This window comes from Branchiostoma floridae, chromosome 11, assembly GCF_000003815.2.
Source record: "Branchiostoma floridae strain S238N-H82 chromosome 11, Bfl_VNyyK, whole genome shotgun sequence".
Taxonomy (NCBI): Eukaryota; Metazoa; Chordata; class Leptocardii; order Amphioxiformes; family Branchiostomatidae; genus Branchiostoma; species Branchiostoma floridae.
This window is the reverse complement of record NC_049989.1, coordinates 6,068,966-6,087,793: the sequence shown is the minus strand read 5'-3', so window position 1 is coordinate 6,087,793 and position 18,828 is coordinate 6,068,966. Positions and strand designations below refer to the sequence as shown.

General features: G+C 42.1%; 2 protein-coding genes across 2 annotated transcripts; one reads left to right on the top strand and one right to left on the bottom strand.

Moving 5' to 3' along the window:
• Positions 1–802: 802 nt before the first annotated feature.
• Positions 803–12,858, bottom strand: LOC118425550 (flotillin-2-like). The gene is made up of 9 exons (XM_035834473.1): positions 12,662–12,858; positions 8,779–8,860; positions 7,000–7,214; positions 6,373–6,605; positions 4,080–4,199; positions 3,726–3,940; positions 3,079–3,262; positions 2,405–2,554; positions 803–2,023 (listed from the first exon to the last, which is right to left on the bottom strand). Exons 1-9 carry the CDS (start codon positions 12,708–12,710, stop codon positions 1,994–1,996), a joined length of 1,278 nt encoding a protein of 425 aa, XP_035690366.1. The 5' UTR covers positions 12,711–12,858; the 3' UTR covers positions 803–1,993.
• A 586-nt stretch (positions 12,859–13,444) lies between these two features.
• On the top strand, positions 13,445–17,334 carry LOC118426716. The gene is made up of 5 exons (XM_035836258.1): positions 13,445–14,415; positions 14,900–15,024; positions 15,804–15,919; positions 16,232–16,386; positions 16,649–17,334. The coding sequence occupies exons 1-5, from the start codon at positions 14,104–14,106 to the stop codon at positions 16,817–16,819; spliced, it is 879 nt and encodes a 292-aa protein (XP_035692151.1). The 5' UTR covers positions 13,445–14,103; the 3' UTR covers positions 16,820–17,334.
• The last annotated feature ends 1,494 nt before the right edge of the window (positions 17,335–18,828 follow it).

The window sequence follows — 18,828 nt, the reverse complement described above, 5'->3', positions numbered from 1 at the left end:
GAGCATGCCATGTCGACTATATAAACAAAATTACAGTTGTATCTTGATTCATTTAACCTAAGAGGATAGTACGGCACCCTTAGAATTAAGTTCAGAGACACACCCTTTCAACAGGCATAGCTACAGTCTGTGACTTGCTTGAACTCTTGTTTCAAAAATGCACTTTTCACAGTTTGCTCTACAAAGTGCACTTCCTACATGTTGACCTTAAAAAATCCAACAACAAACAAAAGTTGATGTGGCTTCACTAGTACAGGTGATGTACATGCACGATGTACCGACATCAACCTAACTTTTTCATTTTTCTTGCTGTTGGCCAGGAAGGCAACTTATTTAGTTCCAGAGCTGCCTTGTGGATATCATAAGGCATGAACTTTTGCATGTACATGTGTAGGCTTCCATACAATTCATTACCCAACATGTGTTTGCTCCAGCTTATGTATTGGGACTGTAGAAAACAGGACACATTTGGCTGAAGACATGTATTTGGCATTCGTTGAAAGAATCCTTCATCCGTTTTATAGCTGTTTAGGTGAACATGGAGATGTGATGGACACTATCAGAGCTTTTACTGTTGTTTGTCTACTGTTAAATACCATACAATTATTTACAAGAGTTTCACGTGTACAAAAGTCTTCAAGATTTGGTGACCAACATTGACGACCGGATGAATCTGAGGGTAAATGCAGCTTCAGGTACGAAGCAATGCAAAACAGGGCAAAGGGTATTTCCTTGAAAATCAGGAATTCCTTCTAACCACCCAATTGGCTGGCTTTTAATTAAGACTCGTACAGTTAGCATCTAAGATGCATGTTTGTTTCAAAGCTTTTAATAGAAAAGGCCTTCAGAAAGTGCTTCATTTGAGGTATAGAGGTAGTAAAATAACCACAGGATATTTCCTTCAAATAAGAAAATTCAATAAAATCAATGAGTTAAAATCATCATCCATAAAAAAAGTGTTAGAGGTTATTTACCAAAGTAGTTGTAGCTTGATGATGCTTTAGTAAGTTGTCTATCACTGCTGCCAGAAGTTGTTTTTACTGTATCATCATGTCCACAAACACACATCGTAAACCCTTGCACATAAAGAAAACATATGCGCCAATTTACGTTGCAAAACATGTTAACATTACTTCCAAGCCAAGTTTCAAAAGTGAACAACAAGACAGAATCAGGAAGAATCTCATCCCATGTCCAACATTACCTAAAAACAATACACACAGATTATATACATCTGAAAACAGGTCCGCCTGGTCTATCTATACTCGGGTGCCTGCATTATTTGATGGATATGTTCTAGAGTAGATCTAGGCACTACAATGCTAACATCTACCAACTGTGGTGCAAGCTACCATTGACATGCCAGAATAACTTAACCCGTTTGTTGAATATGAGCTTTCCTGTGTACAACAAAATCCACTTTGCTACAACACTAAGCCATGAAAGGCTGAAATGACTAGATCCTTCAAAGTCTTGAAATATCTACGCACACATACATGCCTCTGTTCCTAAAGAAATTGTTAAAATCAAACAGATAAACTTTCCTAACATTACATTCAGTTTAACTTCATACATTTGGATTTCCTTGTAGTGCACATACACTGTAGATAATGGGCAATGTACAGAAAAAGATAGGGGATAGCCTCGCTTGTGATACAAGCAGAGTTAAACTGCATTAGAAAAGACTGTCAAGTTGTACAAATGTGTAAAACATGCATTATATCTAAGTTGCCTTCAGCTGTTTATACAATACCGTCTAAAGTATCTTGGGTTAGCAATTGTTCTAACAGTAACAGCAACATACTGTCTACTGGCAAAATTGTACTGTACATTAGCTATTACTATATGTGAACAAAGACAAATGAAAGTCTAGAGCCTAACATTCTAGCACAATCAGGGGTACCACTAAAACAGTAGGTCTGGTGTAGGGTATTATACAAACTACTGATGAGAACTAGGAAGAAGAAATCTGCCTGTGTTTGTGCATACAGGCCTACTTTGCTCCGGGCACCTTAGTCAACACCTGAAAAACAAGCAGAAGAAAAAATATTATTCACAAAGATTATTGTAGAGATGACAATGCCATTCTTGTACATTCTTGTAGTAATTAGAAACATTACATCTGTCAAATTGATAACGCATGCATCCATCGGTAAAGCATCTGCTAGCTAATATCCACTTTTCCAAGCATGCTCTCCATGGACAGTTCAAGTTGCAAGCAGTGGACTGTACTTTTTGAGAAGATGAGGAGGGGAAATATTTGGCATTTGGTAGCTAATATCTACTTTTACGAGCTCGAGCCATGTTCGCCTTGGACGGTTAAGTTGCAAGCAGGCAAACATACGTTTTAAGAAAATGAGGAGAGGAAATATTTGTCATTTGGTAGCTAATATCCCATGCTCACCTTGGACAGGTCGACTCCGGTGAGGGCTTGCACAGCCGGCGGGAGCTCGCTGATCAGCTTGGTGATCTCCTGTGTGCTGCGGCTGCCTTCTCCGCCCAGCAGCACGATCTCCTCGGTCCTAGCCAATGGAGCAGACGCTTCTGCAGCAATCTGGGGATGGGACATGAACAGTGGGTTTTTAAAGTGCTTAAGCTCTGGATAAGAAAGTCAACCCCAGTGATAAACCAGGACGAGGGGGGGTATACAAACTTCGCCACGTTTGGGATTGTGTTCTCGCAACAAAAGCGCCACCTACATCAGCAATATATATAGCAGCAAGAAGCAGAACTCCAGTCAGAAGTTCTGAGAAAGGTGTCTGATAGACACCGTAACGTAAGCAAAGTAAGTACATCCTGGTTGTGTACACGAATTCTCCTATATCCTACATTTTGCCAACCTGATGAAATTACTTTTGGAAGTGCTAAAGCTCCTAATATGTGATGGCAAATGCTTCGGGATTTGTTTCATTGATTTGGTGAAGAACAATATAATGTACAATGAACGGTGTTGTTGAAAATCAAAAATATCTACCTGACTGATAGAAAATACCATGTGAGGTCTAACATAGAAGATACACTTTCCCTGACTTGTGTGTGGAAATCAATAGAAATAAAAAACACATGAAATGCCCCCACCTTAGGCAGGGACTCCAACACCAGAGCCATCATGGCGGCATCTCCGTACATCTTGTACGCCGCGGCCTTCTGTCTCATGCGCTCTGCCTCCGCCTTTCCGATGGCTTCGATTGCACTGGCGTCAGCCTCTCCGATCAGCTTGATCTTACCTGAGTCAGCCTGGGCCACCTTGACGGTCTGTGTCCTGGAAACAACAAATAACATACATCTCAGGAAGGAGGGATAGACTTTGCAGTGTTTGCTTTTCATTTCTCATAATCTGTACAAAGAATCTTACAAGAGCTAAAAGGTAATGCCTAAGGTTGTCCTATAGCCTTCTTGAGGCCAAAGGGTCAGTGGGTTGTTATCCACTGTGTCTAGGGTATAGTATTGGAGCGCAGAGCCCATCCCTCTTTTTCCACCAAGTTTTACCTTCCTAACTGAAGTCAGGTACTCATTTCTACAATTGAATTTAGGGGGAAAAGCTGGTTAAAGTGCCTTTCCCAAGGACAACTACATCCAGACCAGGAATTCTAGGAATTGAATACGTTACCCCTGGATCATTGTCCACTGTATGGCCACTTGGTCATTTGGCGCCACTACAGTACAGCTACTACAGAAATCCTATGCTACTTTATAGGAAAACCTAACAACCTAGCAGTTCCTACCTCTTGCCCTCTGCTATTGTCTGCACCTTGTAGGCCTCTGCCTCGGCTGGGCGCCTCACAATGGCGATCAGTTCCTTGTCCTTACGCTGGATCTCCTTCTCCTCAATGTCGATCTGCTTACGGCGCTCCACAACCTCAATCTCAATCTCCTCGTTACGGATCTTCTGTCGAACTTTTGCAGCCTGCAGCTCGTAGGCCAGGTTGGCCTCGGCTTTCTGTTTTCATGAAACAACAAAATGTCAAGTTCCTGTCAATACATCAGTGTCACACATAGATACAACATGTTTGGCTAGATGCAGCCTAAGAATGTGAATACAACAAGGTATTACAAAGCAACTTTCAATTTAAACTAACCTTGGCCTGCACTTCCATCTCATACTCCGACTTCTTCAGTTTGAACATTCTGTCGTGGTCAGCGATCAGCGTGTCCGCGTCGTATCGAACGTCCATCCTTGCCTTCTCACATTCAGCTTCCTGGTGGGTACAGAATTCAGCAGGTTTAAGTAGAGCATGTACACGAGACAGCTGTACAATGCGATAATCTTTCTTGTGCAAGGTTTGTTCTATTAAAGCCGATGTAGATGCATTGGTCTACTAGTACTTACAATGTAAAATTACTCGATTCAATCCATCACAAATGAAGATATATAAGTTCCGAGACAGCGTTCCCGCCAGGCATACGTCTTTACGTCTTTGGACGCATTTTTTTCTGGAAAGACGCATTCGGCTCGGCTGAATGCGTCCATAAAAAAATCTGAAAGAAAGGCTGACCTGTACCACCAGTGTACAAAATGTATCTGGAATCTTTCAAAAAATCTGTGTTTATAAGAAGGAATCCTACCTTTACAATTTAAACTTCAAATTGTTCACTTTCCGGTCATCCCAGTAGTCTGGGCATGGGGCGGAGCGCCGCACGTTTTACAACTAGCGGACCCACGTGCGACACACCCAGCCACGCGCCAGTCTGAGCTGTCCGTTGCGCAATGTAATTTTTTGTAGTCCGTGACATACATCTGACAGTCAGCATTCTCTAACACTCGTCTGGAAGAAATCTTATATAGATTTTATATTCTGATTTTAACATGATACTTACTTATCCTCATTTTCACGTATTTGTTAAAGATGTGTGGGTAAAACTAGTATTGAGCAAACAAACTGTTCTGTGCGAGTGCTGCACATCTTAACAAAAGTTCTCACGCTGTGGGCAATTGATTGGCAGTCGGTATCTTTGGCAGCAGGCCACCGGCGCCAAGCAGTCTAGATTGGCCACCAGGTCCAAATCCAATCATCTTAGTAACCAATCAGCGTTTGATAAATGTAATGTTGTACTCTGTCATTGGTCACCGGGAAAAAAAACAAAAGTTACGGAGTATTAGGCGCACGTGACGTTGTTTTGTGATATTGGTAGCCGACCGTGTCGCCTGGCAAGTTTCTTCCCTAGCTGCTAACAATTTACTATTAAAGTTTCCCCATTTATCCAAGTTAAAAAAGCGGTGCGCGGTAAATAAGTGAAGAATCCAAAACTGTACACTTTATTTGTTATTTGCAAAATTTCTTATGTTTCAAAAAGACAAAATTTGTGGCAGAAAAGGGGCCGCAATATTGTTGTCAAGCGTCGATCGAGTCGGCTGTGCACTGGCACTGGCCTCCGTGGCACATGGCGCGGCACGCCCCCCTCCCCAGACGGATCGTCGATCGCAACGCCCAGCACGTTTGGACGTCTTTCTGGCTACTGCTTCAAGGCTACACCGGCACTGATCACTACCAAAGAGGCAGCATATCGTCCTCCTTCGAGTAATGTATAACGTTCTTGGTCTATTTAAAAAGAAATCCAGCCAAAGATTTCGCACGCTCGTGGAAAATGACGGCACGGCCTTGTAAAAACCCACCGATACGAAAATTTTGAGTAAAATCATCGGGAAAAATAGAAAAAAACCACAAAATGTGCGTGATGGCGTCGTTATTTTATCGTCTCGGAAAACTATTTGATGCGGGAGGGCGCAACATCGATCGCACGACTCGGTAACGTTAGACCTTTTTTGATTCAATGACGGAAAAAATTGGCAAAATTTTTCCATGGGCTGACGAACTGGCTAGAGCCCTGTTGCGAAGCATCAAAAATTTTCATGTCTGGACAAATTATACCCTGGCCAGATCACGGAAGGCTGATTCCCTGTGCTTATAGTTTTTGTTTTTCATATAACGTATTTTTGGGGTTCGAGAGGGCGGTCGTCGATTACTGAATAACCGGAGTAAAAGATGCAACCGACATCCAATCCCAAGCGCATGATTTTCCTCTCAAATTGCAGGAAATTGTGTTTTAGAGGGTTTGAAAATCCAAATTTTCCCGGGGGAGCAGGCCCCCGGACCCCCCTAGAAAGCGAGCGCCTGCGGCGCTCGTCTCGCGCCTCCGGCGCTCATTACCCCCCTCCCCAATATTTGGACGCATACTTTCAAGAACCTGGCGGGAACGCTGTTCCGAGACAACCTTTAGAAAAGCCTTCTGCTATTGTGGAGAGAAGTAAACAGTGTTACAGTCCTCAAATTCAGCAAGGCACTTATGACTTCAGCTCACATGTCTTACATTAATAATGTTCACAGCCTTGACTGCACAATTTAAGACTATAGCAAACGTCTCCAGACTCACCCTGATTCCTGCGTCTCTCTCTGCCTCAGCCACACCGATGTCGGCATCTCTCTTCACGGCGGCCGTCTGCGATCTGCCGAGAGACGACAGGTACTCCACGCGGTCGAAGACGTCCTTGATGGTGAAGGACAGAATCTCGATGCCCATGCGACCGACGTCGGGGGAGGCCACCTCTCGTACCAGCTGGGCAAACTGGTCCCTGTCCTTGTAGACTGCCTCCACAGTCAGTGTGCCTGGAGAAAAAGACATGTAGCATATTATAAGTTAGAACAGGAAGATGACCCACATGTCTCAAACACATACTAAAGATATTCCTGAATCCTGGGCCCCACTACCTACCCGGGATGGTCCTGAGATAACCCACATGTCTCATTAACGACCCAGGATTGCCCTGAAATGACCCACGTGTCCTAATGCCAATCCAGGATAGCCATGAGAGAACCCATGTGTTATACTACCTCCCCAGGATAGCCAAGACGACCCCCATGTCCGATTTCCTACCCAGGATAGCCCTGAAATGACCCACGTGTCCCATCACCTACCCAGCTTGCGTGTCCCATCACGACCCCCATGTCCCGTTACCTACCCAGGATAGCCCTGAGACGACCCCCCTGTCCCATTACCTACCCAGGATAGCCCTGAGATGCCCCTCCAGTGTCTGCAGGATGACAGACTCGATGTGTGACACAGATTTCCCCAGGAACTGTTCACAGGCTGTGCTCAGCAGCTCCGGCTCCGTCATGACCTTGACCTGTGCCACGCCTGTCACGGTCAAGGGCACGCCCTCCGCTGTCTCCACACTCTCACAGGTCGGGTTAAGGGTCATGACCTCAAGAGACAGCCTGGGGAAGGGGAGGAGAAAAAGTTAGTTTCAGTTAACGATTCTACAAGAAAGCCAAACTGAAAATGTCATTATTCAATACACAACATAAAACAATCTAGCATGAAAGCAGCTATACATTTTATATGGGATTATTACTTGTATGATCCACATGATTATATACATTTCTACAAATGTATTTCTAGCATTACAACAGTAAAATACAGTATTCTTGTACCAGCTTTTTGCACAAATAGCTACAGTCAAACCTGTCTATAGTGGCCACTCAAGGGACCGGACAAATATGGCCACTATAGACAGGTGGCCTCTGTATAGAGGTGGCAACTTGTAGATGAAATACCCAAGGGACCGACAAAAAGTGGCCACTATGGACAGGTGGCCCCTCTGTAGAGGTGGCCCCTAATACAGGTTTGACTGTACTAAGATTTCGCACTCTTCATTGAGGTATGACTCTAATCGTACGAGGGCATGCATGAAGGATGTCTGTTATTCATGTCACATCAAAGCAGCATGTCAGTGCAGCAGGTCGTCCCCCATGCAGGCTAATGACTGCAGCAGAGGATACAAGGCCTCTGGGAAAACAGCTCTGCTCTCATAAAATCTACCTTCGGTTTTGATAGGGTTGCATTACTGAATAATTTTACTCTCGAACTGGCTTGGAATACTATTATTACAAAAGCTTCTGAGAAGAAATGCGGTATATGCGAAAAAATCTGCTACCAACTGTAAAGACAGGTATCATAATTGCAATATTTTCATAACTTTGCTGCCGTATTATATAAATAAAGACTAAGAGTTCAGAGATCAAGACTATTATTGCATACTGGTACTACGTAGTTAACCTAAAATAACACTTAAATATTGAAGGGTTTATGGTGCCCGTTATATGAAGAGTTTGCATTTCACGCACTATCGCTCCTTGAAACAGTCCAGGCCGCATTATCGATTTCCCGGAGGGCCGGAAACGCAATACAGCGGGCTCAGTTCCTGTAATTCCCTTTCTAACACGATTACACCACGAAGGGACTTCTTGGTGCATAAAGGTGGCCAATGACGAAATGGAAGCTGAGCTAAGTGAAGAACTGGGGCCTGAATGACAGTAACGTATACATCAATCAGGAATCGTCTTGAATTCTGGGTTTTTAAAATAAGATTAAATATTTACTATGAATACCTGGTTCGACTGGTAGTGTAGGTCCCATTTTTTAATAATCTATGTTATTTTGTTTGACTTGATCAATCAAGATACCTCGCATAGCCATGATCTGATTATAACCTAATACATGTGCATCTTTCAAATTAACTTTGGGGTGTGGCTGTGGAGAGATACAGTATACTTCATATTTCATCAAATTTAGCTTTATTATTCATAAAGAGAGTTATCAATGTAATGTTTTTTCTGATTAACTTCTGCGATCTAAGAACTTGGAAATACCTTCTGGAAAGAAATTATACAGTGCTGTGTACAGTGTGCCATGTACTCTGTAGCGCAAAAGGTATACTGATTTCCTAAAAATCAAAAACATGAGTGGTATCATAACAACCACTAATTGGTTGATCCTTACCTTTGCACATCAGTAACCAACCACCATGCCCAGGCCCATCCACCAATCACAGTCTTCCTTGTATCTGCACCACAACAACCACCTGCGTAATACAAAATATGATTGGTTATATTCTCCAACAATGATGACCACAATACTAGTACTAACTAGCTATGTAAATATACAGACATGGACAATTGAATGATCTTTCCATTGTTTTATATTCAAGCTGCCCAAGCATTGATACATACTATCTCTTTTCTACAACACTGCTGGCTTACAACCCTGAAAACAATTTTTGCAATCTGTTCAAATCAGAGTTTGTTAAATGTGCATCCTTCAATTTCAGTATCATATTTATAAACAGCAACTTCACGATTAAAAAAAAATGTCCAAGCTGTACATGGATCTATTCTGATTATAATTACATATAGTAATGTGTTTTGTAAGATCTACAAATAACTAGTTATTTTTTGTTAATTCTTTCAGTGTGACTTTTTTTCAACATGGAGACGTAAGGTGACAAGTCTTAGTCAAGTCACAATAATTTCACATGACATTAAACATATGTGACATCAGTAAACTGACACAGATTATACCTGCATTGTGTGCGCAATTGCAATACATGGCCCATTGTCTAGGGTCAACGTCCTGTAGGTTGCCAAACAATGACTCACGCTCACATTACCTTGCCTCAATGACCGCTTGGTCTTTTATTTCCTCATGGAAAATTTTAGCATGGAAAATTTCCTAAACAGTGATCTATTTTCAGGGCATGGACAATCTTTCTGTGCTCTTTAAACAATTACTGTAGACCCATAGAACATGGAACTTAAATACTAAATTTGCACACTTTCTACATGTTTATGTTTATAAAAACAGATCATGCATGATACACTGACAACAGCATGGATGTGAGCCTTAAAGAACATAGATGCCTTAAAGCAAAATTCTTAGCATTCTTTGTTTTAGGTTTGCTTCCTCTCTTGAATTCTTGAATCTTAAGAGAGATCTTATTTACAACACAAGACTGAAGTTCTGTTGAACAACCACTTCTCAACCAAAGGCTGGTTTTCTATGCATGCCAATTTGTTTTTTTGCCATATATCTATAATCGGCTGTCATGATATGCCATATACCCTTATCAACACTCCCTATCACCATTATCATAACCCTAGCTACAGCGGCTCAGTTTACCCAACAACACAAATAGTGAAAATACATACCACAGATAGAACAATGCTCAGGTGTGTAACGTGTGTTCATTCCCTGTACAGGATTTTCCTACCTATACAGTACATACTTGGATTCCTAAGTGACTAGCAATTCTGCCAGGTGTCCTTGAACTTGTTAAGATTACAATCTAACACTTTGACTTCATCCTTAAGCGATTGCCCTCCAACATACCTAACTTTTCTTCCAGTCCTGGGTTAGGGCATAACAGTTTCTATTTAGGTAATCTTTTAGAGACTTTCCAGGCTTCTTAGCAGTGGTAGGCCTTATGGCTCTTTTATTTCTGTAGGTAATAGTATAGAAGAAACACTGTTGTTCAGCTCCCTAGCATTTGAAAATCACCAGGATACCAGGTGATAGTATTGTCATACATTGACTGTACAGTATGCTGCAACAATGTATACAGTGTTTGCATATGCTAACGACAAGTCAATGGTTCTTTAATTGACTTTCTTTCCGCCTGTGTCACCAAAATCCCACCGAAAAGTGGCCCTAGAGTCTCCAGTAGAGTCTACAAGTGCCCTCTACAGATGCAATTTGGCAACAATCTGGGCAATCAAGACCGTATTCTCTGCATCGGTCACACTGGGCACTCAACGCTGACTGCAAAACACCCTGAAGCCGTAATGACCATGTACATGCTTGCCGTCACGCATACCAACTGTACATGCATGCATAGCGTTCGCCATTGAGCATGCATGAACAGTCTCTTGAAATGCTTTACAACTGATGTTACCTATATATATATAGATTATCACACATATGTGGCCACAACTACACTAAGCTCCTATCTTTCTCTATGTGTAATCAAGAGGTCATAAAACTCTATTACCAAATGTACACAAAATCTACATGTGTGATAAACATTTTTTGAAAGTCAACCTGCTATGGCTTCTGTCAACTTCAGAGTATTACAACTAAACTGAACAAAATACATGTACAGTTCTGTGGAAGAGGTTCAAAATTTATCTAGACCCCGACAGCAGTATTTTGGGGCATACAAATGATCCACATAAAAGTGTAATTACATGCAATGAGTTTTTCATTCACAGTAATCTTTCCTGTGATCAACGCACTTACGACAGTACTAAATAAACAAGCAGGCATCACATTTTAGCCATGCCTCCAAGCTAGAATGTTACCTCATGAGATATGGAATACATGGAAGGCATGTGTAGTTACCACTGTAAGTGTAACCTACTTACTGAATAGTGGAAATACACTCTTTGTGTTAGCAGTCTGTGTTATTGTCAGCACAAGTGAACCATAATCTGAGCTGCTTTGAAATTCTAATGAAGAGAGAAACGGTCACCCTCACAAATATTCATGGCGCTGTGACATGAATTCGCTTGGTCTGTGCATAGCATATGATTCACAAACGGAGACGGCTTTCACTAGATACGTCCTTCACGATACATGAACTTAACGTGTGACATTGGCATATGTTTCTGGCAGTAATGTTTACATATAGCAGAGGTTATGGGTGTTCCACACATACAAATGAGAGTGCATGTGAGTACAAAAATAAAATATTTATGGTTCCCTTGCTGACAGGCACTCATATATCATACTCACTTGCACTTATATACTATCATACCAATTCCTATCAAATGGCCTTCAAATGTTACCCTAGTAACAAAAAAAAAATGTTCAACATTTTGATAGGTCAACAACTGCCCTAGAAATGACGGCTATCTTAGGTCATGAAATATGATTCTCATGTTTCTTCGAGGTGTGACAAACATTTGATCAGTTTTCTTTTCAAAATTTGCCATATCATTTGCGAGCCCACACACATTTATAATGTAGATTAGATGGGTTGAAAAGCACGACTTTGGACAAGATTTTACAGTCCATCTGTGAATTGTTCTGAAATGATATACAAAATGTACTGACAACAACCTTCCATTCCTCCATCTGCTATGATTGTACGTGTAGAGTAGAATCATAACGGAAGCTCCACTGAAATCTCTTCCCAAACACAATTTAGTACTGTCGCTATCAAATTTTTATGAGCACCAAATCCCCAGTGGACGGATCAGGGAGACATCTCACAAGCATGATATTAGTCCTTCTTAACTAGAATGTTCAGAGATGTGTCACAGTTCTGTCGACATGATCACAATGATGTCACAACTTCCCATGGCAACAAATCTAGATAATTGTGATGGACAATTTGGTAGTTGTTAAATTATGCAACAGTGTTGCCAGAAGAATTTGTCACGACTCACATGTGGTGTAGCAATGTTCCTCCTTACAAAATACTACTATGTGAATTATGATGTGTTTAATATGGAAGATTTCTGTCGGAGTTCCTGAGCAATGCCCGTTTAGCCCCTCCCCACGCCACACCCCTGTCATGATACCTTTTGTTCCCTTCTGTCCTGAAAGACATACTGTATTTCCCACCTCACTTCCCTAAAAAATTTATTACAAAATTGCAACATTTACAGAACATATTCGCCTGGTTTTCCCTTCACATAAATTCACTGGCGTGTTATGCCTACCACACAACGTAGGTTTGTACTGATAACGCTGGAATTTCCTTCCTTTTATCGCGAAAAAAATGTAAATCGTCGACCCTGTGTGGGCCGGGTCGCATCAGTACCAGCGCACATCTGCGCGTGTTTACCAGAGATAGAAGACATTTACGCACGAAAACCACACTCACCTGACACCACCAGGGCTTCGTTCGGCCCCACTGTGTTTATGTTTCCCATCTTTGGTCCCTTTAGGAGGACAAACGTTGGGTTTTAGCGTCCACAGGCCAAGCGAACTACACTACAACTATGCAGATGTCCGAAGCGTCTTGTTTTCCTCCGCCCACAAAAAACATTCAAGATGGCTGCTGCCTAGCAGGTCACGTGATCGATGACTCTTCCCTTACCCTAAACAGCGACCTCTGTTGGACACTTTGTGAAGCGCATAGCAATGAATAGTTTCATTAGGTTGGTACGTCACAGAATAAAGAGACTCTTTTTACACCATTTAACCATTGCCCTAAGGAAGGCGGCTGTGGCTTAGTAAAAAAGAATCTCTTTGCACACAAAAAGGGATGGCAAACACAAAAGATATAACGTTACCACCTTTTATAGACAGTTTTACAGACTGCCCCTTCGGCTTACTAGCTATGAGGCTGAGTGAGTGTTTCCAATGGTCTCTTCGTCCCAGTAATTATACATCTATAAGTGCTCTTATAGCTAAAAAGAAACTCGTGTTCTTACTCGACTCTAGATCTGTCTCCTTATCTGTTAGGGACCAGACACCGGACATGTAAGACCCCAACATAAATGTATTGAAGACAATGTTTTGGTACGTCACTGAATAAAGAGACTCTTTTTACACCATTTAACCATTGCCCTAAGGAAGGCGGCTGTGGCTTAGTAAAAAAGAATCTCTTTGCACACAAAAAGGTATGGCAAACAAAAAAGATATAACGTTACCACCTCGGCTTTGTTTTGTGCCTTTGTCTTTCAAGCACTATATGTGTATGCAGTGAGGGGAAAAGCATAACTTATGAACAGTTTACAAATCTTATAAAACTATATAAAACAGGCAAAATACTAACGTTGTATTGGAGATATTTGTAAAGACATTTTATGGCAATATTTGGAAGGCAGCTACTACTCAGAAATCAATTAGCTTTTATCATTGGTGTCCCTCCTTTTTTTCTATGGACAGGCCCAACTTTATATGTGAAGACATATTGAACAGACAGATTGGAATCAGTTGCCTCTGCAGCTGCCAAAACTCAAAGAAGTTGGAGCTAAAGGTTGCCAAGCCTCCTTGTCCATTCATCTCAATATTGGAAGAAAGCACCGCCTTATGTACATTCCAGTGCGACACTGGTCAACAGTCTAGAAAAAGGATGCTGACTCACGGTGACAAACATTAGCTGGTGTGTAGTTTGGTCAGTGCCATTCTTCCTTACTGCACCTTGGACGGGTCAGCTCGGGTCAGCAGTTCTCGTGCGGTCTCCTTAATTTCTCAGGTCAAGGTTGGGAAATTGTTGACGGAAAGGTGTTTAGGATTATAGGTTCAAGAGTTCAAGAGTGTTGACGCCACTGAGTGTGTGATTGGTTGCGTGCGACATTTCTAATCTTCTATGAGAACATGGACGGCTCGGCTCGTGTAGTTTTGTTGCTGTACGCTGTGTGGACGATCCCCGTCTCAGCTGACGGGGCCGCCAGCTTGTCGTCCCTCGGCCTCCCCCTACCCGACATCCCCACGGGGTATGTCTACAAGAACGGCAACCCGCTGGCGCCCATTCAGATCGAGACATTCGGGGATCTGGTCTGTCCTGACTTCAGGGCCGCTTTTCCTATCTTGAAGGAAGTAGCGGACTGGTACGGACCGAACCTCGTGTGTCTGAAGATCCACCTCTTCCCGCTACCGTACCACAAGTACGCCTTCTTGACTCACCAGGTTGGTACCGAGGAAATAACGTTACCCTCTGATTGACAACTACAGGTCTTTCCTTCGCACTTAAAGAATAGGAAAAGTTGGGAAGACTCAGGCCAGTTAGGGGTACTGTTCCACTTAGTCAATACTAAGGAGGCTATAATTGTTTTCGGTGCCATCTATATTGGTTTGCGAGTCGTTTTAGGTAGCGACGCGTTCTTGGGAATGCCAGACAAAACATATACATGAACAACAAAGGGATGTAGATCTAACGTTACATTTCGAATTCTGGAATTTATGGGTCTTTGAAAAAAACTTTTAACCACAGTAAACAACACAGCGACGCTGTTGTTGACACGAAGCAAAACAATGACAAGTGGTATTGGTGCTGTCGACATCCAAGTCGAGAGAAAACGCCGTGCCAACATGTCACATCCTAGCTATGCTGAGCCTGAGCCAGGGTTTCAAAGTGTTAGCTATGAACACATGTAACATTAACGTTTTACAGGTTCTACATATCATTGAGCCTATCATCGGCATCAACGGCACGTTCGACTACATGGACCGCGTCTTGGCTGACTTGGAGGCGTTTTCTGGGGCGGTTATGAACAGGACGGAGGGACAGGTGTACAGGTAGGTCTGATTCCTTAGGCCTAGGAAAAAAATGTTGTGTTTCCTGTTTCTGTCCTGAAACAATTAGGGTCGGTAGGTAGGGATTATCTTCTTTTTTTTTCTTGTAATTGTTTTTAGGCTGGCCAAAACAATACATATTGCAATACAGTCGAACAAAGTAAACTGAAGTGCATGAGGACACTTCTCTTTTAATGTCAAACTTTAATTTTGTGCACAATAGATACATTTATCCTTCATTAGATAGGACAAGCAGTGTTTCTGCTTCAATAGGAAGCAGGCTGAACAAAAATTCTAACTGGAAACTGTGACTCCTCTGCCCACCCCAAAAAAGTCTAGGGTCGGCAGGTTTTTTTAGGGTAGGTAGGGAAACAGGAAACACAACATTTTTTTTCCTAGGCCTTACATACCTGTACGTTTACGTTTGGAAATCTTAATGTTATATCAGGACTTAAAATATTTTCTATCTAATTCAAAGTTACCGGGCAATTTTGTTCTTTTTAGCTAACTTATCTTCAAAATCATACCGTTATCAGAAGGGAGTACAAAAGATTGATTTGATCAAGGACGTTATATATGAGATAACGTCCTTGGTATTTCAAGCAATACAATGCACGTTTGCCGGTTTGGTTATAAATTCGCTCCAACAAGTTGCTGAATGAACATAACAATCCAAGCCTTCTAGCAGTACTAAAGTACTACTAGTAGATAAAGAAGTAAGGACGAAACAGAAATGAATTAAGGAAATAATGAAGACAAACTAAATGAATGTAATTTTGCAGTAAGCTGTTGGGTATTGTCCAGACTCTTGGAGTGACCGCTGACCAGTACTGGACGGGGCTGGACGAGAGTTCCCCAAACCACAGAGCTAGGGTCGAGTTCAAGTACGCCTGTCACCGTAAGTGGACAATCGTTCTGTACACCAGTGCTGCAAAAAATGCACATTCAAAGTGGAAATACATTGGGTAGTTGAAGAGTAGAGTGGAGTCTAAAATGATTTTAACGAAACATTCCCAATAGTCTATCTACTTGCGCATTCGCTGCAATATTTTTTGCTGAAAAGCCTAGATAGTAGAAAATACCTAGTATGGATCGTTCGGTACTTTTTTCAACCAAGGACGTTATATGTAACGTCACTACGTTACGTTATATGTAACGTCCTTGTTTCAGCATAGTAGACCCCAATGACAATACCATTGCTCCATGATAGGGAGCGTGGCCGCAACACCTACATATTTCGTTAACGGCATCATGGTGAACCCCGTACCTGCAACTGTAGGCGGATCGTTCGGCTTGGAGCAGTGGAAAGAAACATTGGACTCAATGTTGGGCACTGCAGAACAGAGACAAGAGAATGAACAACTGGTGGGTACCGAAAGTTGCACAGTGAATAATACGTTTACAAATGGTTTAGAGATAACCTCCAGAAAAAAATTGAAAGGTATACATGACCTGCTATTCGTTGGTTATACACGTGGATTTGGTATCATCTAAAAGTACATTGCCGTCGCAACATGTTATTTGACTACACTTATTTGCTGTGGGGTTTTTTTCAGTGGTTGAGTGTATAGTCCTTATCATATTTTACTCCTATTTTCATTTCAATTTTTCTGTTCCGTGTCCGCAGGCAGCTGACGGGTTCAGCTACGGCACCTGCCCGACCCAGAGCGCTCAAGCCCACGTCACGTGCCCCGGTATCACCGACGGGACCAGCTCAGCGACAACGCCATCCTCCCTGCTTGCTGCAGTGCTTATCTTGTCCGCTGTGTCCCTGCTGTTGTACGGGCCCCATATGTAAACATATAAAAGATATGTAAAGGCATGGATAATCTTTACCTTCGGAAAGCTTTTGAAGATTTTCTTGTTCTTACCCTTTTTCCGCAATAATGAATTGGACGCATAAAACAAGAAGAGATAAATAAGTCAACCCATTACTAGTATTCCTGCATGTAAAACAACTATATACTAGTACTTGAAAAGTCCCATGAGTTCATACATGTGTTTTTCATGTCTACAGACTGTTTTATAGACAGTTTTACAGACTGCCCCTTCGGCTTACTGGCTATGAGGCTGAGTGAGTGTTTCCAATGGTCTCTTCGTCCCAGTAATTATACATCTATAAGTGCTCTTATAGCTAAAAAGAAACTCGTGTTCTTACTCGACTCTAGATCTGTCTTCTGATCTGTTCGGGACCAGACGCCGGACATGTAACATAAATGTATTGAAGACAATGTTTTGGGAAACGATAGATAGCAAAATATCATCCATTTGTAAGCTAACGCTGGACTCCTGGAATAAATATGACTTTCAGAATCTCTTTTGAAAGGAAATGTATTTTCGCCAAGAATACGGTTATAGATCCGGGGTCAATAGGAGGTCCAATTCCAGTGCGACACTCCAAGGTCAAAGGTACAGAGAAAGGGTGTTGATATGTCAAACATTAGCTCGTGTGTAGCTTGGTCAGTGCATGCCATACTTCCAAGCCGAACATGGGCGGCTCAGCTCATGTAGTTTTGCTGCTGTACGCTTGTACGCTGTGTGGACGATCCCAGATACCGGATTCGGACGTTAGAATCGCTGTTGCTATTCTATTTACAATCTTTTGTTCGAGGACACAACATTTTTTCAACTTCTGGTGCATTTCGCATCGAAACATATGTTTTTACAGGCGGGTATGACATAAATGAAATACAACACGGTATATACGGTCCCAGCCCTCCCGTGGGTCGGATCACCCTCCGGCCTTCGGGCGATCCTTCCCGCGGTCGGGCTTGTACCTCGGGTGATACGGATAAACCGTGTTGTATTCTATATGTATTACAAAGCCAGCCCTTTGTAATAGAAACGGCTAGTTGGGCGACCTTGGCTGACTGTAATATCAGCCAAACGAATGAATGAATAGAATAATTTCCAAATCTCTTCCGCAGACCAAACATGTTTATGTTGTGCAGCGGTCTACCGTAACGCAACTACATGTTCCTCTCGGTAGGAGGCGTTGCTTCATCTCCCGCATATTTTGTCAACGGCATGATGGTGATCCCGGTGACGACATCGGCAGACGGGACGATGCGACAGTTTAACATGTAGGAGTGGAAGGAAGCGTTAGACCCGATGCTGGGCACTAAAGAAGAGAGGAGCCAGAAAGAACAAATGGTGGGCACAGAGGGCTGATTTGAAATACTCTATTTTCGAAATGGTGAAAGATATATCTAAGATGAATCTTAAGCTTGATATCAAAGATAATAAACCGCCTACATCTGGGTATACTTGTCATAAAGGTGTTATGTTGCAGATTCAAAGCCAGTAGTACAGATATAGATTTTCGTGTTTTGTTTTTCATTTCTTTTCTACAGACAGCTGAAGGTTTCAGTTACGGCACTTGCCCGACAGGCGGCGACCAAGAAAGAGTCACGTGCGCTGTCATTACCAATATGGCGAGGACTACATCGTCTATGTCTACTGCGGTACTACTAGTCCTGTCAGCAGTGGTTTAATATGTTGTGAAACTCAGGCATTAAAAAAACACAGCACAGCTGATACTAGACTGCTGAGTGTCAAAGTCTATTTCTGGCTGCAGGCAGAACAGCTTTCGAATGTTTTGTTGTACTTAATTGGCGTGATAGATCGGTTTTCTAGTCAACAGTATGTAGAACTGAGCATACAAGTAACCTTTAAGCATACTATACTTTTACATAGAGTCATTCAATATGTTTCTTCAGTGATCATCCCACTTTATGAGGTTTAGGCCGCAACTTCAAACTGCATAGCATTTGGAAAAAGATTCACCAAGCAAAATTTACATCGGAT